General features: G+C 43.0%; 1 protein-coding gene across 2 annotated transcripts in view; it reads right to left on the bottom strand.

Moving 5' to 3' along the window:
• The window catches only part of LOC115481564 (casein kinase II subunit alpha-like), a 203,073-nt gene that overhangs the window by 100,543 nt on the left and 79,436 nt on the right, over positions 1-23,094 (bottom strand). For both annotated transcript variants that reach the window (XM_030220817.1, XM_030220808.1), the window contains exons 5-6: positions 16,944-17,045; positions 7,351-7,401 (exon numbers count right to left, since the gene is read on the bottom strand). In XM_030220817.1, coding sequence (XP_030076677.1) covers positions 7,351-7,401; positions 16,944-17,045 — 153 coding nt within the window. The remainder of the gene's footprint in view (positions 1-7,350; positions 7,402-16,943; positions 17,046-23,094) is intronic.

The following is a 23,094-nucleotide window of genomic DNA, read 5'->3' as shown; positions in this document are numbered from 1 at the left end:
TCCGCATCACAAAAAGTTACTGGTCAGTCATCAAGCAAGGAAGCTGACAGGTTTCCACAACACTATAGCACCCCAGTAACTCTGAATCAGACCCAGGTACCTGGGCTTGTGGACACTGGCTTTAGCAACAACCAGAGCTGGTGCCGGAAGATGCTATTCTACCAGGGCGCACTGCAGATGTAGTGTTAGCCAAAGGATCCAGAGAAACTGTACCCATTGCTCGAGTATACCTGGATTGGGGTACCAAACCTGAATACAGAGAAGTAGAAATAATGAATAACATGCCCGTACAAATGCTGTGGAACTGACATGGGTCCAATGAACATCACCCTTAATAGCGGAGTCAGCATTTCCGCTATGGAGACCTGTAGTCAGATATGGGCGGCCCAACAAACAGAACTCACAGAGACCACCTCTCCAGTTCCAGATCCTGAGCCAGTCCAGTTCGTGAGGTGACCGGGACCGTGAGTATGGGACAGACTGACTTATCTTATATACCTACTGATCAGACTGTTAACCCTGATGTGACAGTCACCAGCAGAGATCCTTCCAGCTATGGATACTGACATAGGACACAGACATGCTTTTCAGGAAGCACAACACTCTGCCCTGACCTGGAAGCCCTGAGGCAGAGGGCTGCTAGGCCAACTGATGAGACTCGTGAAGACCGTATCCTATGGAATGGGGGTTTGCTGTAGAGAGAGACTGATCCCATTGATCCTAACAGGCCCTGGACAGCAGGCAAACTGCTTATAGTGCCCAAAGCATACAGAGAACAGCTCCTGCAGATTGCATACGACATTCCATTAGCAGGACATCAGGGAGTGACACGCACATGCACTACACTGACACAGAACTTCTATTGGCCGGGAGTATCTCAAGCCATAGATGACTATTGTCAAACCTTTGATGCACGCCAGAGAGTGGGTAAGCCCCCAAATCACCCCTGAAAACCTTTACCCATTATCGGTGAGCCATTTGAGAAGATAGCTGTGGATATAGTGGGGCCTCTAGCTGTCCCTACCCGGACTCTGAAAAGATATATACTGACAGTGGTGGACTTTGCTACCAGATATCGTGAAGTGGTATCCTTATGCTAGAAATAGTCTCCTAAGTAGGATATCCAAGAGAAATACTTTCAGATCAAGGGGCACAGTTTATGTCGGCGCTAATCCAAAACCAGTGAACACACTGTGGAGTGAAATCTGTATGTACCACCCCATATCACCCTGAAAGTAATGGGTTGGTGGAGAGATTTAATGGGACATTAAAGCATATGTTAAAGACTTTTGTGTAGTGAGGAGACCGGGACTGGGAAAAGTACTTGCCCTACCTACTGCTTGTGTACAGATAAGTATTCTAGGATTCTTCCGGGTTCTCCCCCATTCGATGTGCTTTATGGCCGGAGGGTGAGAGGGCCCCTTGACCTAATAAGAGAACACTGGGAAAGGAAAGTTGACATCTCTGACACCCCTGTAATTGAATATGTAGTGAACATGCGGCAGAAATTAGAAGACCTGAAGGGCTTTGTTAGAAATAACTTGCACGCAGCCAAGATCGTAAGGCTTGAAATTGAGTTTCATGAGGGCCAGCAGCTAGGTGTTTTAGTCCCAGTACGTCAAAGTAACTTCAGGCTAACTGGGCGGGACCTTACAAGGTCATAAAACGCCTAAATGATACAAACTATGTTATATCTATGGACTCTCAAGACAGAAAGCAGTAAATATGTTAAAGGCCTATGCAGAACATACAGCCATGGTGCTAGCTATATGCAGCAGCCCACCAGAAGAGTGTCAGGATAGTGAAACCATACCTGACCTCCTAGCAGAGATATTACCAGAGGGATCTACACAACAAGTTGTAGTGGGACAGCAATTAACCCCCATTCAGAAACAGAAGCTAGAAGTAGTACTGCAAATGTATGCTGATGTATTTTCTACTAAACCATGAATTACTGATTTGGCTAATCACAACGTAGACACTGGTGACCATAAATCACTGAAGGTGAGTGGCTATCAAATATCTGCTAAGGTGGAGAAGCAAATGAAACAGGAGACTGACAAGATGATAGCCCTAGGTGTTATAAAGAAGTCCCTGGGCTTCCCCTTGTTCCTAAGAAAGATGGCACAACCTGCTTCTGTGTGGATTACATGAGGCTTAATGAATGTACTGTATCTGACACCTATCTGATGCCCCGGATGGACGTGTTGCAAGACTACTTAGCTGGAGCCAAGTACCTGCACACAATGAACCTTAGTCAAGGGTACTGGCAGATCCACCTAACAGCTGCTGCTCAGGAGCGATCAGCATTTATTACCCCATTTGGCCTTTATGAATTTACCTTGATGCCTTCTGGAATGAAAAATGCCCCTGGTACGTTCCAGTGCTTGGTCAATTGTCTGTTATCTGGACTCCAGGAGCATGCTAGGGCTTATCTTGATGACACTGCTGTGTACACTCACATTTGGGATGACCACCTGATCCATTTAAGTGGAGTATTTAGACCAGATCTGAGAGGCCTGCCTGACCATCAAGCCCAGCAAATGTCAGATGGGAATGACAAGAGTCCAGTATTTAGGACACAGAGTGGGAGGTGGACAGCTAAAGCCTGATCAAGCTACGGTAGAAGCTATATACAAAATTGGTTCACTCCTCAAACTAAAAAGCAAGTACTGGCCTTCCTTGGGACAACAGGGCATTATATAACACTAGTAAAAAAGCCCCGTTTCTGATGCAAATGAAACGGGGGCTAGCAATGTTTTCTTCTGTGTGCATGTGGGAGTGTGTGTGTCCCTGCCCTCTGCCCTCTCTCCCCTCCCCCCTCTGAGTCCTTCAGTAAAAAAGCCCTGTTTCTCATGCAAATGAAACGAGGGGGGGGGGGGGGCTAGCAAGGTTTTCTTCTGTGTGCATGTGGGAGTGTGTGTGTCCCTGCCCTCTGGCCTCTCTCCCCTCCCCCCTCTGAGTCATTCACTGTTACAGAGCCAGTGATTTGATTTCGTGCGCTGCTGTTTTCCTTCACTGACTGTTTGTGTTACAGAGAGGGCGGGGCAGACACTCATAGGGAAACCGGATATCTCGCCCCCTTCACACTTCCGGCTGGAGGCTTCATAGAACGTTGGTGTTGCCTTTTATATAGAGAGATTTGTGTTTCACTATAGCACCATAGCCAAGCCCCTGACTAACCTCACTAAAAAGAGATTGCCCCGAATCACTGCCCGGTCGCAAGAGTGTGAAGTGGCCATCCAAAAATTAAAGACTGCATTAGCTACCGCTCTAGTACTAGTTGCACCTGATTACCAGCATTGAGACTGTACTCAGTGAAGTGAATAGCAGAGGGGAGAAGCACCCCATTGTGTACCTGAGTAGCAAGCTCCTTGACAGACAGGTAGCATATGCTACTATTGAGAAAGAATGTTTGGCCTTAGTGTGGGCCCTTAAGAAACTGCAACCATATCAGTATGGGCAAGACTTTACTGTCATCACAGATCACAATCCATTAGACTGGCTTAAAAGAGTCTCAGGAGAGAATAGGAAGCAACTCAGGTGGAGCCTGTTCCTGCAGATGTATAACTTCACCATACAGCAGCGGAAGGGCGGTGAAACAGCCCAGAAAGGAAGAGCCAGGACCGCCCTGACACTGGACTGTTGAGATCTGACTAGTGGTCTGAAGAGCTCTCACAGTCCAGGGTCTCTCTTAAAGGGTGGAGGTGTGGCGAAAAAGGGGACTTATGCCTGTGATTTATTATGTGACTGTATGACATATTTTCCCCTAGTGCATTTCTCTTGTTTTCCTTTCAGCTTAAGCCCTGAGGGAAAGTAACCTGCACAGCTATTGGCCAAATACCCCTCAGTGTTAATACTCTGGGCTCTGACTGGCCCTGAAGTTCAAAATCCAGCCACTATGTGCTATAAATCCTCAGTTTCAGAGAGGGAGTGTGGAGAGTAAAGATCTCTGCACTGAGACCCTGTTCAGAAACTGTGAGCAGTTACTTTCATGAACTCCCCAGGTACTACTCAGGTAGTAAGAAAATGTCTAGTTAGTTTTACTGTACCATTATTTTACCTGTTATTGTTTGCTAATTTCATCTTTTTTCCACCGTACACTGTTCCACTTTTCTGATAATAAACCTATTAGTTTATTAGCTCTGTTGTCCTGGACTCACTAAGAATCCTGGTGGTTTGTGTTTTGGGTTTGTGGGTGTTTTCTAGGAACTGAGGGACCCCTGGGATTATGGCCCCAGTGTCCTTAGAAACCACTGGGGAGATAATCTGTGGGTGGGAGACTCGCCCAGAGGCAAATGAAACCCAGTGCGGTTGGGTGGAGGGTATGTCAGTGTACAGCATGTACACAGGTGCAGGTGTGCCTGATCAGTGCTAGGACAGACCTTTTATGTGGCCTCAGGGTTAACCGCAGGTTGGTGCTAGGCATTTCACGACACCTCTGTACTGCTCCATGGTGCGACCTCACCTTGAGTATTATGTTCAATTCTGGTTGCCGTATCTTAAAGAAGACATATCGGAATTAGGAAAGGTTCAAAGAAGCATGACCAAAATGATGAAGGAGATGGAACTCCTCCCATATGAGGAAAGGCTAAAGAGGTCAGGGCTCTTCAACTTGGAAGAGACAGCTGAGGGGGGATATGATTGAGGTCTACAAAATCCTGAGTGGTGCAGAACAGGTAAACTTGAATTAATTTTTCACTCTTTCAAAAAGTACAAAGACCAGGAGAGACAATGAAATTACGTGGAAATATTTTTAAAACAAATAGGAGGAAATATTTTTTTCACTCAAAGTACAGTTAAGCTCTGGAACATGTTGCTGGAGGATGTGGTAACAGCAGTTAGCGCATATGGGTTTAAAAATGTTTGGAGAAGTTCCTGGAGGAAAAGTCCAAAGTCTGTAATTGAGATATACCTGGGGAAGCCACTGTTTGCTCTGAGATTGGTAGCATGGAATGTTGCACCATTTGGGTTTCTGCCAGGTATTTGTGACCTGGATTGGCCACTAATGGAAGCAGGATACTGGGCTAGATGGACCACTGATCTGACCCAGTATGGCTATTCTTATGTTCTTCCCTGCACCATCATCTCATCTACACATCCTTGCCTGTTTCTTGGGTCCTGCGCGTAGAACGGGGGAGCTTTTCTGAAAATGCTATCGTGGTGAATCTGGATTTCAACTTTCTACCTAAAAGCCTAAATTTGGCTTCCAGAACCTCCTTCCCAAATTTTCATATGTCATTAATACCCATATATACCAAGACAGTCAGATCCTCCCCAGCACTATCTAAAATCTTATCTATGTGACAAGTGAGATATGCCACCTTCAAACCAGGCAGGCAAGTGACTAAATGATCCTTGCATCCACCAGCCACCCTGCTATCTACATGCCTAACGATTGAATCATGAACTAAAACAGCTGTCCTAGTCCTTCCCTCCTGGGCAGAAGCATCTGGAGATACAGCCTCGGTGTGAGAGGATAGTGCATCCTCTGGAGGACAGGTCCTGGCTACAGGATCACTTCCTGCTTCTTCAGGTTGATGGTCTCCTTAGGTGAAATCCCTCCCTCCAAGGCAGGATAGGGGCTGCCAGACTGGAGGTAGGATTTCTCTACAATGTCCCTGTAGGTCTCCTCTATATACCTCTCTATCTGCCTCAGCTTCTACGTTACTCTAGCCTCAAGAGACCAGACTTGTTCTCTGAGAGCTAGGAGTTATTTGCATTGAGAACACGTGTGCAAGCGATTGCTCCAAGCAATTTACACATTCTGAGAAGCCAACACTAAATAAAATTACACAATATACCATATAATCTTAAGGCTCTTTATATTCTCCCTATTACCTTAACAAATTTTAAACTACTTTAAAATGTAAAGAGCAGTCTTGCAATGAGAGGGGTGCTATCCAGTCGTTTGCATCGAGTGTCACATGATTGTCTCCAGTTGGGGAGAAGTTATACATGTGTGCTCGATGCAAAGAACTCCTATCTGTGAGAATGAGTCTGGTCTCTTGAGGCTAGAGTAACAGATTTGGAAAAGCTGAGGCACATAGAGAAGTATATAGAGGAGACCTATCTTCCTGTAACTGGGTGCTGCTAATGCACAGGCCCATCATCTACTGGGCTGAGGACCGGGGTAGGGGGGGGGGGGGGGGGGGAGTGCTGCTCCTTGTGATCTTGCACAAGCCACTTAACCCTCCATTGCCTCAGAGTGAGAGTCCTCCAGGGACAGCAAAACGACCACTGAACCTGAACGTACATGCTTCAATAGCTTTCAGGCTTGTAGGTTGTATATAAAAAATTAAATAAACAAAACAACATAAAATGACACTCATACCTGGTCATAAATTTAAAGCAAATGGCTAAACTGGACCATAATGTATCCCACTTCAGAGTTTCAGACACCATTTCAGAGCAGCCAGACAAATGTTATCAAAGTCATAAAAAAAATGGTGAGGTTCAGCAGTTAAACTAATGAACAATAAGAAACAGAGCAGCTAAAACTAGGATCACAAATTTCCCATCTGTCACTGCCACTCTCTGACTTCAGATGAATAGCCACCTCTCATACCTCGGATTTAATCCCAGCCCTCTACAAGTGCTCTGTGTGACCTCAGATGAATCACTTATCTCCCCATTTCTTGGATTTAATCCCAGCCCTGCCCCTGTTGTTCTGTGTGACCTCAGATGAATCACTATCTCCCCATTTTTCGGACTTAATCCCAGCTCAGCCCCTGGTGCTGTGTGTGACCTCAGATGAATTACTATTTCCCCGTTTCTCGGATTTAATCTCAGCTCAGCCCTCGGTGCTCTGTGTGACCTCCAATGAATCACTATCTCACTGTGTTTCAGGTTTAATCCTCAGCTCTGCCCTTTGTGCTCTATGTGACTTCAGATGACTCACCATCTCTTCATGTCTCAGATTTAATCCCAGCTCTTCCTTCTGTGTTCTGTGTGACCGCGGATGAATCATCATCTCATCATGCCTCAGGTTTAATCTCAGCTCTGCCCCTTGTACTCTGTGTGTTCTCAGGTATATTGCTATTTTCTCATGTCTCAGGTTTAATTCTCAGCCCTGCCTCTGCTCTATTTAACCTCAGGTGAATCTTCTTTTATGTTTGCTTGCTCAAGTGCAACTGGGTAATAAGAACTATGGTAGATTTGCTAAAGGTTTTCAGTTACCCAGGGTTTACGGAAAAAGCCTTAAAGTAACCCTGCTGGTCTTCCCATCTGCTCAAATGATGCTGTATACCAAAGCGCAAACCAGGCTTTCTGCTGTACAGCACACCCCATGCTTCCTTCTGAAATACTGCGCTGCAGAGTACGTGGAAGGGAGGAGAATAAATCACATACCTTAAAATCTGTGTTGTTGACATGTTCAAAGACCAGCGCAGGAGTCCGAGACTGTAGAACACACGTGTTTCCGGGTGAGAGAGATAAAAAAGTAAGTTCCTGCTCTAATGCACAGTTTACACTAGACATACAATACAGTATAAAACTGCTTTCATGCTGTTTGGGGAACTGCAGTCTATCAATCTCAATAATATAAAATAAAACTAAATTCTTCCCTAATGAAGAGATTAAGCAGCTGTTTTTAGGTGATAAGGAAGTGCCTATGTTTAAAGTCTATAGGCACTTTTTACCCTCAGACAGACTCGGAAGTATATGCACAAATCTGTACTTGTGAAGGTATTTCTGGGAAACTTATGGTATGCTTTGGGAAATCCAGAAGTAAGCGAGTACATGCACTCTCTTTCCCAACATTGTCCCTAAGGGCAACTCCCCAATGTGTGTGTCAGGCAATTTTCAAAAGCTCCATTTCTGCACAAAAACCCCTATCCTTTCAGAGAAGAAATTTCAAAACTATTTACTTGAGTAAACTGGTCTGATTTTAAATTGACCTGCCATATTGCTCACAACATGTTCACTGTCTTTATATGTGAAAAAGGTATATTCCTTTAGGAATACTTAGGTTGGGGAAGAAAACAGCACATGTACAAGATACTTCGAAAAGAGACATGCTTTATTCTCCTTCTCTGCTGACTTCTGCACCTGGTGACCACTGACCTGTTTTTCTGAAATATGAGACATGACATTTGAGAAGTTGAGGTGATGGAACAGTGGGAAGGGTACAAATGTATAATAGGAGAGAGCAACCGATGGAAAATGTGAAGATGATATAGGTCTAATGGAAAAGAAGGATGGTTGGAGGCAGCAGTTAGTGGAACTCCAGAATGATGGTTGAACACTTGAACATAAATCATATGAACGTATTTTTCAGCCAGTCCTTAAACTGTATAAATATAAGTATTATTTCAGCAGAAAGGGGGGGCGGATTTCTCAAAGTGGTGAACCAGGTAGTTTTAGCCCCCCCCCCCCCCCCCCCCCCCCCCCCCGACTAACTTTTCTCTTTGCATTTGCCTGGCTTAGCTTATGGGTTTCAAACTTGTTTTTTTATTTCTTGCTACTATCATAATAAACCAAGTAATTGCTTATCCCAGTTTTGTATTATTTTCTTTTCTAAGTTAATAAATAATTTGGGGGGGAAGAAGTGACACCATCACCCGAAATGGCTGCCTGAGCCACGAGCTCTGACCAGCCTAGAGCAATCAGGAAACTAACTGCAGCTGTTCAGCACAAATAAAACTTCCGAGTGAGAGGAAAAAGCGGGTGAAGTCGGAGATAAGCAGATGGTGAATGAGTTCCCGAGCTCCGGCAATAGATTTGACGGCATTCGCATATGTGGGCCCAGCTCCGAGCATGAAGGCGTCAGGCCCCGAGAACCGGTCGCCTGAACATCGAGCGCCGCACCCATCGCAGCTCTCACCGCCCTTATTTACATCAGGAGAGGGGCAATTGCAAGAGGAGACTCATCTGCATGAAATACGCTCCTGGCTGCAAGAAATAAAAACTGATATAAAAGCAGTATGTGCAGACATTACCGCGCTGGGGGCGGACTTGAGAGGAGAAATTGGTGTGCTGGGAAATCGGGTGGCGGAGACGGAGGAGCGACTGGATGATCAAACGGAGAAAATTAAGGCTTTGGATGCGCAGGTCCGGGAGACTAGGCAGAAAACCCAGCAGATGTGGGGACAAGATAGAAGATCTTGAGAACAGGAGTCGGCGCTGCAATGTGAGGTTCCACGGTCTCCCGGATGCGCCACAATATACAGACTGTGAGCTGATGGTACAGAAAATAGCGAGTGCTTTGCTACTGGAAGTACAGATTACCAAAGGTCCATCAGAAATCCAATTAGTACGAGCTCATCGGGCTTTGGCCACTACAAAGACAAATCGCCCAAAAGATATAATTGCCTGCTTTAGTGACTTTAAGTTAAAGGAGAAGATCATGCAGGCCTCTCGAATAGCGCCAGGTTTCAAGTGGGACTCATAAGCCATAGAATGCTACCAAGACCTAGCGGCGGCCACGCTAAGAAGGAGGGCGGTTATGTCACTCTAAGAAGTTTTCACAGATCTATTTTGCATCTAGTACTATAGAAAAAAAAAAGAAAGGAGTCCTGATAGTGTTGTCTCGCAGATATCCGTGGCAGGTACGGCATGTAGTGCGAGATAGGGGGGGTCGGTACCTGCTGCTGGTAGTGCAAGTGGGGGTGGAGGTGATGTCGCTCTTAAATATATACGCGCCTAATTGACCATCAGGGTGCCTTCTACTTGGAACTGTCAGCGCTCCTCTCTAAACACATCGAGGGTACCTTGTTAATAGGCGGAGATTTTAACCTTACATTGCAACCTACATCAGATAACACCGCCCAGGGGGTTCGATACTCGCAGGCTGATCGGTCCCAATTGTGTAAGTTCCTGAGCCGCTGGCAGTTAATAGATTTGTGGAGACATAGAAATCCAAGGGCCAGAGGCTATTCTTATTACTCGGCAGTCCACAACTCTCAATCCCGTATAGATCTCTGGGTGGGACCCCAGGCTCTATTGACTAGCATAGGCGATATACAGATACACCCCCGAACATGGTCGGACCATGCACCAGTCACGCTTGATGTAATAGCCCCACCGGCGCCCCAATGGTGATTTAATGATGGGCTATTGGCTGATCCCTTAGTAGTCTCTCGCCTGGAAGCAGATATTAAAGAATATATTAGTCTCAATGATAATGGAGCGATATCCTCAAGGGTACTTTGTAAGGGCTTTAAAGCAGTGATTAGGGGAAAGGTAATAGCTCTGCAGGTACATATTAGACGACAGGCAAGAGCTCGGGCCCAGCAAATACATGCAGAGCTATCGACTCTTAATGAGCAAGCCACACAACGAGAGGGATCTCATCGCATCCAACATCGTATGCATGCACTACAGACGGAGCTTCGGGAGCTCCAGTGAGCGGAGATAACAGAGCATCTACAACGGGTTAGACAGGCTCACTTCAAATTTTGGAACAAGGCCTCAAGACTCCTTGCGCATAGGTTGAAAAAATGGTCCACTAGTGTCTATATTCACTCTATTCTAGACACAGAGGGAAACAGCTGTACAAAACTAGAAGGCATTAAGTCGGTCTTCGTACATTTCTATAAGACCTTATATCAGGCAGAGGAGGTACCGAATCCACAGAAATCTCAGGATTACCCCCCTCCGAAGGGACACCACCTTGTAAGTGGTGGAGGGGCTTCCGTGTTTCAATGACTCAGAGGGCTATGCTGAAGGGTTACCCATACCAGACAGGCCTCTGAGGAGAAACCAGACAAAGAGTGTCCCAAACTGGAGGATCCAAGATGGCGTCGAGGGAGGACGTACGTTAGTTGAGTTCCCGTTTTACACCAGAATACCTGAAGAAGTAGGCGCGCTCCCCAGAGAATGGGGAAGAAAAAAGGCAAAGCCGTGGTGTTGTCCTCCTCGAACACGACTGGGGTTTCCACCACTTCTCAGTCTACTTTGGAGAGATTTGGGGTCATAACGTCAGGGATATCGGTTCCTGCTTCGGGGAACAGCAAGGCTTTATTGCCGAATCTCAGTGGAGAGGAAGTGACTTTGAGTCCCCCTGTTGGCATGACCTCTCCAAGACCCGGAAACAGTAACGCTTCGCTATGGAGGTCGACAGTGGAAACGCCCGAAATGGGTTAGGATTCTCACGCGATCCGAGGAGGTCCTGGCGCAGCATTGACTCCGGATAATAAACCAACTGGGGGATTGGAGAGTGAGCTCTTCCCCCTGAAGATATCTGGAGCGGTTTCTGTGCAGAAATTGGACCTGGTGAAGCCAAAAAATGTCATAATGGACGCACTAAGGGAAGTGCTGCAGAGTGTGAATAATTCTCTTCTTCAGATGTCAAAAATTTTTCAGGAATAAATATGTGATTATATCAATACTTATCTAACAAAGTGGAAGTCCAAGATATAAAAATAGAGACTTTGATTTCTGAAATGGTTTCTCTACGAAAATCAGTTAATCTGGTAATGAAGGACAGTCATGTTTCTTGTAAAAAAGTGGAACTTCTGGAGAACCAATTAAGGAAAAATAACTTGAGAATGATAAATCTTCCTAAAATACCCTATATAGAGAGTTATATTACTAGTGACTTTTGCCTTTGATTTAGATAGGAACAATGTTTTGAAATTGTATTTCCGATACATGGCTGATATATTTATCTTTGAACCCAAAAAACTATTTCCTGACTTATCAAGGGAATCGCAGACTAGGAGGTGTGAACTCTTGGCTTTTAAGCCAAGAATCATTGCCCTAGGTGGGACCTTCCTAGAGCGATTCCTTTGTAAGTGTTTTATTTCCTTATTACTTATTTGTTGAACCCAAGAAATTACAAGAGTTTGTGGAGTTAAAAGAACAGATGAAGAATCCTCTGCAGCAACTTCCTTTAGTTACCACTGTACCGGCTGCAATTACCGATTAACCTTCCTCCCTCAGAAAATATGAATTTGTAAGATTAACCATTTGGTGTTTTTCTTATTTTCTTTGAGATTGTTTTCCTGATCTTGGATCCCCAATTGTGGACAATTATATATATTGTTGTGAGAAAATGTTTTTTCTTTTCCCTTATATTAATTTCTGTTTTTCCTTACATTTACGTGATCAATGTGAATGTAATTAAGTAAAATGATAAATAAAAAAATAAAAAAAAAAGAAATCTCAGGATTACCTTGAACATACAGGGCTTCCTAAGATATCTCGAGCAGAAAGCGAAGCGCTATCAGCCCCAATCACGCCGGACGAGGTGACGTGGCTATAGGGGATCTGCCAAATGGCAAAGCCCCAGGGCCAGATGGGTTTACAAACAAATTCTATAAACACTATAGCAAATTATTGATACCACTACTGGTCCGGGCTTTTAATGAGATTGAGCTTCAGGCTGAGCTTCCTTACACTTGGAGGCTGGCGAATATTGTAGTTTTACTAAAACCAGCGAAAGATCCACAGCAATGCGGCTCTTATCGCCCGATATTGCTATTGGGGTCAGATTATAAAATATTTACCAAAATACTAGCTAAGAGGTTGCAGAAGCTAATGCCGAAATTGGTACACGTAGATCAAGCGAGCTTCATCATGGGACGACAAACATTTGATAATATAAGAAGGGCACTCCACTTGATCCACAAAGCAGAAGACACACGACAACCCACGCTACTTCTCTCACTTGATGCCGAAAAGGAGTTTGACCGGGTAGACTGGACTTTTATGTTTGCAGTCTTAGACTATATGGGGTTTACGGGCCGATTTGTCTCGTGGCTCAGACTTTTGTATGCCCAGCCACTGGCTGTTTTGCGGATCAACGGGACCAGCTCAGACCAAATATCATTGGGGCGGGGGATGCAGCAGGGATGTGCACTATCGCCGTTACTATTTGCGTTGACAATGGAGCCGTTAGCCCAGTCTATACGAAGGAACCCACACATACATGGCCTTACCCTGGGAACAACTACCCATAAGATTATGTTGTTTGCCGATGATGTCCTTCTCACACTAACCAACCCCCAAGAGTCTTTACTTCAGGTAGTGCAGGGTTTATACCAATATGGGCACTTCTCAGGGTTTCGAGTGAATATGGTCAAATCGGAGGTCTTGGGCCTTAGGTTGTCGAAAGAGAAGGAGGCCTCTCTTCGCCAACAGTTCCCTATTAAGTGGGCCGGTCGATCCATTAGATACCTAGGTGTCAACCTCACGTCTAAGCTAGCTGATATATATCAGGCTAATTTCCTTTCCAAAATTCGAGAACTCTTTTTAGATTTGGATAGGTGGGAAGGATTAGAACTGTTGTGGTTGGGAAGGGTGGCTGCCGTAAAAATGATGATATTGCCAAAGCTCCTATATTTGTTTTTAGTGTTACCATTGCCACTGCCCAAACAATTTTTTCGCCAGCTCAACCGGAAAGCTTTTGCCTACATATGGCAGCATAAGCCTCCAAGGGTACGAGCAGCTATTATGTGTCAATCCAAGAAGCAAGGGGGCATGGGAGTTCCGAATTTTATTCTCTATCATCAAGCGGCACAATTACGTGTGCTAACGGAGTGGAGCGCTGGGAGTATCAAGCCTTGGATTCAAATAGAGCAGCACTGGATAGGGATGGCAAGTTTATATTCTATACTATGGATGCCCAAGGACTGACTTCAGGCATATATTAGACAGGCCCCGCTAGCGGTGCAATATCCCCTACAAACCTGGTCCGCTATAAGGCGGAAGTTTTTTCCCAACAGAGAATACTTTCAGCAGATGACAATAAAGACGGCTCCGGGTTGCCCTTTAGGGTCTGAAGACCCTATATACAGATATTGGGAGCGGAGGGGCCTTGGCACATTAGGTCAAATTTGGGAAGAGGGACAGATGGTATCATTTGCTGACCTCCAAGAGCAGTATAGTCTACCACCACATCATTTGTTCCAATATAACCGTATTAGAAATTATATATATAGGCGAGACAAAGGAAGAGCTATCCCTTGAGACAGCCCTAGAGAAAGCGCTGCGGGCAGGAAGCCATAGAGGCTGCGTTTCACGCATATATGCGGCTTTACTAACTGACAGTGCACCTATTTTGCGATATATCAAGCGTTGGGAAAGGGACCTAAAGACAAACCTGGAATACATACAATGGGAGAAAGCTCTAGAACATATGTTACGGGTTTCTATTTCCAGCTCCATGATTGAAAATAGTTAAAAAGTATTGTATTACTGGTACTATACGCCAAAGAGGCTGGCGAAAATGTATGGTTGGGGATCTGACCAGTGTTGGAGGGGATGTACAGAGGTGGGAGATATGCTCCATATTTGGTGGGCATGCCCCAAGATACAGGTCTATTTGTCAGAATTGCTAGATCTGTTTGCTCAAGTGACGGGGGTGCGCTACCCCGCTAGGGCAGAGGTTTGCCTGTTGCACATCCGTCCTGCGGGAATCCGGCTGCCGGTGCACCGGTTAACATCGGTGTGGCTGGTGGCGGGAAAAATTACGCTGGCGTCAGCGTGGAGGAGCCCCGTAGCACCACCAGTGATAAGGGTTCTTCATAAAATGGACTATCTTTACCAAATGTCGAAAATGACGGCCCTTCGCTCTGGGCATATTGCAAAATTTAACAGACAATGGGACATATACAGATCTTGGAGATTGCAGGGTGGGATTGATCTGGACGCCCCCAAGTTGACTGTTCCTTTGCTGTGATTGCTATAATCAAAGACTCATAAACACCGACATTCAGTTGAACTTTGTGTCTGGTTATCAGGGACGGGAAGGGAGGGGGAAGGTTGGGAAAGTTTGCTAATTCTTACACTTTGCAATAATTGTATATTATACATTGACTGTTTAAAACTTAAATAAACATATTTGGAAAAAAAAACATAAATTTGGTATAGTAATTGGTAAGGTTTTTTTTTTTGCATCCCCCAGTGGATAAGTTTTTGCATGTTAGGGAGGGAAGTAGTGTGGGTCCCTGTGGGGGTCTGCACTACTGCCCCCTATCACTCACATGGCTGGATAGGGAATAGAGACCAATAGCAATATTTAACCAATTTAACATATTTCCTTGTAAAGTTTGATGGAATCATTGTATGCATTACCTTAACCACTGTATTCTGCCATAATTGTAGTCTGGAAACCAAAGTTTTAGAAATCCCAAAGCAAAAAGAATTACAGTAGTCCAAATGCGAGAACACAAATGCATGAACTAATATCTGTAAATCATCAAGGGTGAAATAAGATCTAATTTGCTGAAAAAAAGCATAGTTTTTGAAACACTCAGGGGGTCTTTTACAAAGTGTCGGTAAGCCCAATAGCTTGAGTTTTTTTGCATTGGTTCATTTTTCCCCTCTCGTTTTGAACGATTTGGAGACCAATGATAAAATCTTGCTCCAACTATAGTTGAGACACACTTGGTAAAGGTACAGATATTCCTTAGAGAATCGTCTCACTAGGAAGCTTTGATGTCTCATTTATTAAAGTGTTACATGCTATGCTGCACTGTGAGGCAAACTGCTCTATAGTAAACTAGGTTTGAGTTATTACTATAGATACTTCTATTTGTCTCATCTGGGCATGATATCCATATCTTTGTGTCTCTAGAAGCTACCTTTACTCTGTTGTACAACATTCTGGCTTATTTTCATTATTTTAATTTGTGCTATACATTTATTCTGAGCTTCTAATATGTTACTTTAGGATACTGCCTGAAAAATGTTTATATCACTAGATATATCATTGTATTTTGTTTTATTTCCTCAGATTTTATAGTTCTCCCTTGGAAAAAAAATGGCCCAGTAGTTTTTCTCACTTCACAATTACTGTGTTCAGCATTTTAGTACTAGCCAGACTTATCGCTCACGTTCTATTACCAAATGATATCTAAAAAATGGGGAGGAAAAAGCCTCAGATAGTGCAGGATATCGAAATTGTTTTTTTTAATAAACCTATTGCATCGATCATTGGCATAAAAAACCTCTCCCAATATCAAACGAAACCATTTAATTTTTACTTTTACCAATTGTTTTTACAATTTTATTAATTTTTTAATTTTTCAAGATTAAATTTCTCAAAAACAGCTACTTAGCTCAACTCTAGCTGCTATGATACCCCACATTTGAGCTAAGTAGCTGTTTTTGAGAAATGTAATCTTAAAAAAATTAGAAAATTTATAAAATTGTAAAAAGAATTTGTAAAAGTAAAAATTAAGAGGTCCTATTACAAAGGCATGTTAGCATTTTTAGCACACGCTAAAAAATAAGCATGCGCTAAACACTAGAGATAACCATACATTCCTATGGGCGTTTCTAGCTTGCACTAAAACCACTAGCGCGCCTTTGAAAAAGACCCCCAGAGTGGTTTCAATTGATATCGGGAGAGGTTTTTTATACCAATGATCAATGCAGCATGTTTATTCAAAAAGCTGGATTTCAATGTCCTGCACTATCTGAGGCTTTTTCCTCCTCATTTTTGAGATATCATTTGGTAATAGAACATGAACAATAAGTCTGGCCAGTACTGAAAAGCTGATCATGGTAACTGTGACATAAGATTTGGTATTGTTTGTCTGGAAAACTTAATTCCTCTGTATGTGGCCAGCAGTTTTTCTGACATTTCTTCAGATTTCCAGTTAAATCAAAACCAGCCTCTAGAGAGTGTATGGTGCCAAGTATCTTATTGAGATTCTTGAGATAAATCAAAGAAAAAAAATGAAAATTTGCACTACTTGACGTCCCCCTCATTTTTAATCATCTTCCCATCAAGAAAAACAGAGCAACAGTTTTCGGCTGCAGTTTTTTGTGTAATGAGGGTGAACCCTATATCTAGTCAGGGGTTGTCACCTCTGACCAGTGGCTGGGCATTTCTTCTCCAGGAGTCTGTGAATGTTTCTGGTAACACAGGAGTGGAACTGAAATAAGATTTCCTGCATGCCACTGAATCATTTAGCTGTTCTCTGGGTTATCTTCTCCTGAATTTGATTACATTATCACCACTGTCACAACCATGAATACATTCTGCAACTCACCACAGGGTCCTTGACAATATCTAGAAGAGAGATTATGTTTGGACCTCCTCGAAGATTCTCCAGGATTTTAATTTCTCGTTTAATTTTCTTCTTTTTCACAGGCTGGGAAAACACAAAATAAAATACAGCTAAGCCAACATGACAGCTCTCAACACATCATTAAGAATGAAACAGAGCAAGTCACTGCAATGGCTCTTAGCACAGCACCAGACAGGGAGAGATGGAGAGTCACCATGACACAGGAACACAGCAGAGTTGCTGCAACACCTCCAAGCACAACACTAAACACGGACAAAACAGTCACCGCACTGACTCTCAGCACAGTACCAGGCATGAACAGAGCTAGCTATAAAGCCACAGATGACAATGGCAGCTGCAAAAATCTATGTCTCTGCATGCAGGTGCACATACACATATGAGGCACAGCAAGTGTACCATTTTGAGACCCTGACCCCCCCTTCTCTTTCTCTCTGCATACTTCTCTATATATCTTGCTTTGTTGTGTTATCATTTAAAACAGCATTTAAGACTTAAGTGTTTAAGAAGACATTTTGTTGTTAGAGTGGTCTGGGGTTAGTTGCTGCACATAATGCTTGAACCAGTGGTCCCTGCATGGTTACTACTATTTTCAATCTGCCCTTTAGCCTGAAGTTCTTTTCTATCCAGTATTACTGTATGCAAACCGCTCTGGTGCAGTTTGTGTAGGGTGTTATATCAAATTTATTAACAAACATAAGGCACCTCTTATCACTTCTATTTGTAAGGTTCTCATGTACACAGCTCTCATATCCAGAAAGTTCTCAACAAAAACGTCTTCTCTTAATGTTACTCATCAGGGAGCCATCATGCGTGATGTCTTCATGTTTTTCTACTCTGGGGTACTGAGACACAAGGAGCCACAAGGATTACTCTCCACAAGCCCTGTTGCTGCCTTTATATTTAGATCGACAGAAGCACAGTACCAATGTTTGGAAAGCGAAGCAGCAAAGCTGTACATGTAAAAGTCACCACTATGTACCAGCAACCACCAGGCCAGGCGAGATGTTCAAGGGAACATTTTAAACATGCGCAGAAGCAAAGATCCACAGCTGTCCACACAGAGCTCAACTCCAGAGCTCCTTGGGGTTAGCTCTTATCTTCCTTGGTGGGGGCGAATGTCTTTTCTTTGGCCTTAGTTGTGGTTGTATTCATATGTCAGGTAACTTTGAGCGGTGTATCACTGGGGAGGAATGTATAAGGCATAGCATTCTGGTACTTTAGGGTAATAGGAGGATTATAGGGGAGCCAGTACAGGGGCCACGGGCACGCTGGATGTCAGTGCTAAGGCTGAGGGCTGGTTGTGACTTTTTGGCCTTTCCTGATAGCAGTTCTTTGGATTGCACGTTGCTTAACTGTAGGTCAATATGTAGTAAGTCTAATCTGGTTTGGGATTTATTGATGGACCTCAACCAGATATGCTGTGCCTGACCGAGATGTGGATAAAACCAGGGGAACAATTTCATTTGTTTCAGAGTGCACCTACACACTACTCAGTAGTGTCTTTATCCTGGTCAATGCATCAAGGTGGTTTAACAATTTTTTTGTGCTACGACTTTTTTGTTTACTGAATTGTCTTCAGCATGTTTTCTGTATAAAGAGGTTCTTAAAGTATTTATAAGCTGAAGCCGGCTCTGAAAACTGTGAGGCTGTTTATAGCTATTCTGCATGTTGTTTTAGATTATTTAATTTGCAACTTCTGAATTTGCATTTCTTCGCTCTATATTTTTTATTCTTTAATTTTTTTAGGGCTGAGTTTCGATTAAAATTTGTAATCGCAATTAAATGTACGTTATTATTTTCCCCACTGCAGCTCTATGTGACTCAACCCTCCATTGCTCAGAGTCACAAGGAGCTGCGGGGGGGGGGGGGGGGGGGGGGGGGGGGGGGAGGAACAATAAATAACATACAATTAATCACGATTAAAACTAATTGAAATGCAGCCCTAATAATTTATATAGCTTTGTTCTATTGCCCCCCGGCCTTACTTCTGCAACTTGAGAAAACATTCTGTATGCTATAACTGAATCAGCAGTCTCTCAATATTATTTGGGGGTACTTTAATTTGCATATGAAGGAGGAGTGGAAATATCAGGTGGCACGTTTCTCGTAATTATTGAAAGAATTAGATATGGTGCAATGGGTAAGGGATTCAACACAGAGGTGGTCATCTCTTAGACTTAGTTATGATGTGGGCTTGAGTTAAAAGAAATTGAGAGCTTTATATTAAAAGATAAGTGCTCCATCTCTATGAAACAGATTTCTCCAATACCTACTAGGTAAACATTTAAGAGCCTTCTGTAGGATGGTAATGAGATTCTGCTGGGCAAATAAGAAAGCGAAGTTGAGATATCAGTTGATGATGGCGGGTTGGCAGCAGGGTGGTCTAGGTTTACCTAATCTGAAGTTGTACAACATGGCTTGCCTATGCGGCACGTCCGGGATTGGATTTTTGCTTCTGATTACTATACGCCAATAGAACTAGAAGGTGCACTTTCAGGCATATTTTCAAAGCACTTAGCCTTCCAAAGTTCCATAGAAATCTATGGAACTTTGGAAGGCTAAGTGCTTTGAAAATATGCCTCTTTGTGTCCCCTTCCGGCTGCAATCCATTATACAGTTAGAAGGAACATGGATTCCAGTAAAACACAGACACAGTTTGCTGTTGCACCCCCTGAGGAAGGCGTGGCGATTTCTGGGGAGTAGATTGAATGTGGGGACTGATATAACAGAATTAATGCCTACACGGGGGAACCCTCTGTTTGAGCCAGGCATTGAGAATTTAGCCTTCCAACGCTGGGAAGAATATGGACTGGTGTGTTTGGGAGATGTGGTGGGCGACAAGGGTGAGATTCAACCCCTGGAGCAGTTGTTACGCAGGGATAATATTAGGTGGGAGATGCTTTTGCCCACTGCCAATTAAAGCATTTTATTCAATCTATAGATAAAGGTTGGCTTGCCCAGAAACCGGGAGGCAAGATGAAAATTTATTTTGAGGAAATATCAGACCCATCTGTTTCTGGGCTGCATAAGGCATTGTGGTTGAACGCGGTTCCCAGCAATTTAACTCAGCTAAAGGGTCGATGGGAGAAGGACTTGGGAGTTAGACTGGCATCTTGGAATATTATTCAGTATTTGAAAGGGATTCCGAGACTGATCAGTGGGGCACATTACAGGGAATGTGCTTTTCGTGTGATACATCAAGCTTATATAGCCCAAGCACAATTAGCAAAATTTGGGGGGCTGCAGATGTCATTGTGTAAGCGATGCGGAAGGGCAGAAAATACATTTTATCATGCATTTTGGGCTTGCAGGACAATTAGGCAATTTTGGGGAAAAATTGTTAACTACATGTTGAATTTATTAGGACAGGAGATAGTGGGCACACCGGTGCAGCTACTGTTGGATATGCCAGGATCATTTAGGGGGGGCGACACCGGAGGAAACATTATTATTTTGTAAATTCAGTTTGCTGGCGAAGAAATGCATCTTGCAATACTGGACGGCTGATATGGGGCCGGAATACTGGCATTGGCGCAACCTGGCACACCAGTTGATGATGTGGGAAGCGAAAGAAGCTAAAAGATCAATAAAAAGGAAAAATACATTTCTTAAAATCTGGGGTGCTTACATAGATACTCTGTCTCATAGGGGGAAGAGCTTAGTACTCATTGTGTTGTAGTAGATGGGTGTGAACATAGATGTCAATTAGACATTAGCGGAAAAAGAGGGGGTAAGGGGGGAGGGGAGGTTTAGGAGGGATGTCACAAAAAAAGGGGGGGGGGTAAACACAATAATGAAAACAATATGAAGCATAATGTTGTCTAAGAATATATGTATTTGCTAAATGTATTATTGATGGATGTGACAAATGTATTGTGGTACTTCAATTTGTACTGCTGTTTTCAATAAAATGTTGAAAAGTAAACAGATTTCTCCATAAGAAAATACATCTTCTCTGTGTTCACGGAAACCCTGTGAATAATCAGGTGTGGGTGCACGGTTTAGCACAGATAGCTCCTTTGAAGTTACCTCCATTTTTTTTACATTTCTGCCAGCAGGCTATGTCTTTGCCTTTGGAATTGGACCAGAGCTTTTTCTATACAACCCTTGACGAAGGCTTTTCTGAAACTTAGCCAAGTTGCGTCCTGTTTCCATTAAAGTTGACATTTGGATATACTCTCGCTGTGTTTGTTCTTCCTTGGATTGCTGCTGTTTGGTTGTCTGTTCTACTTCTGCAGTAGTCTGTCTCTTGTTTGTTTCTGCTTTGCTTCTAGCAGACCAGGCGAGTGCCTGGTATGATTCTCTAGAAGTTGATCATATAGTGCCACTGCACCAAATGATACATAGAAAACATAGGGTTAATGAGTGGTATCATCCTGGCCTGCGGCTTGTGAGGAGACAGATAAGGACAGAGCAGGCCTGGCACAACTACCGGTCGTCTGAACATCAGAATCAGAGATTATATAGGTATTATATATTCAAGAGAAAGAGGTTTATTTTTCATCACTGGTTGAAGGGGAAAACAACTCCACTAGGAAGTTATTTTCGTTGGCAGCTGTTTTGTGTGAGGGGAAAATTGGTAAAATCATAGGTATAAAACAACCAAATGCCTTCAGTGGAGAACCTAGCCTCATAATTTGTAGAGAAGATTGAATTGTTGAGGGCACCTATGAGTTTGGGACAACATAAGGTATCTCAAACTTTTGATCAAGTTCAGGGAGTTACATCTACATAACAACATAAGCACTGCCATACTGGGTCAGACCGAAGGCCGATCAAGCCCACTACCCCGATTCCAATAATGGCCAATCCAGGTCACAAGTACCTGGCAAGATCCCAGAATAATAAAATAGATTTTATGCTGCTTATACTAAAAATAAGCAGAGGATATTCCCAAGTCCATCTTAATAATAGAGTATGGACTTTTCTTTTAAGAAATTATCCAACCTTTTTTTTTAAACCTTGCTAAGCTAACTGCTTTTACTATACTATTCATAACTTATATTCTACCATATCTCCACATGGATTCAACGTGGATTACAAGAAGAAATGCAATCCAATCAGATGGAAATACAAAACAGACATATCTTAAACATGTATCAGAAATCAAGCTAAATCCAAATCTGAATACATAAAAGCCTTTAAATGTTTTCTAAATAAAAGATAGGAAAAAGTAATTTTATCTGGTGAGGAATCCCATTCCAAAACTTTGTAGCCAAATATCTACCAACCTGCTAACTAACTAAAATAACCTCTATCTGTTGAATCTGAATTCTAAGCTAATAAGGGATCACTGACCACCTGTTTTATATACTGATTTATTTACACTGCTCATATCTGTTTACCAATATTAACCATACTGTTATATATTACTGTGTATGTAAGTTCATATATGCTTTATATTTAATAGATACTGATTTGTATTGATAGTATATAACTGTACAACAATACTGTCTGTTTTGATCTGTATACACTGTATATAATTTTATACTCACTTTGGGGCTCATTTTCAAAGCACTTAGCCTTCCAAAGTTCCATAGGTTTCTATGGAACTTTGGAAGGCTAAGTGCTTTGAAAATATGCCTCTGTGTCTTCTTCTTGTTCCATTTTCCCAATCCTTTGGCCTTTTTATTCCTCCGCATCCTTCACATCCACCTCATCCAGACTATCAAGACAATCACACCCTCATCTCACTCGAAGTGACACTTGTCCATCAATCCCTGTAATTCTACTCTCCTGTGCCTCACTCCCACCTAATTAACAAATTATCTACCCCTACCTTATCTATGATTTTCTTAAAATGATTTTCTTAAAAATACTCATTGTCATTCATTCACTTGCTCTTATCCATGCAACCTCCAAAGCCCTACCTTTGGAAATCAACATCATACCAGTTCTTCATTACCACAAAAGAACAACCAAGATAATCACTTCTTCACGAACTGCCCACAACCATAAAAACCCTTCAACACTCAACCAATCATCACTAAAAACAGTAGCAGTCTCAACAAAAGCTGAAGATAACAAATATTATAACATCAAAAACACTTAAAGCGAATGCTACATACCTGTAGAAGGTATTCTCCGAGGACAGCAGGCTAATTGTTCTTAC

The sequence above is a fragment of the Microcaecilia unicolor genome, chromosome 1 (assembly GCF_901765095.1).
Source record: "Microcaecilia unicolor chromosome 1, aMicUni1.1, whole genome shotgun sequence".
In the NCBI taxonomy this organism is placed as follows: Eukaryota; Metazoa; Chordata; class Amphibia; order Gymnophiona; family Siphonopidae; genus Microcaecilia; species Microcaecilia unicolor.
This window is presented reverse-complemented; position numbering and strand designations above follow the sequence as displayed.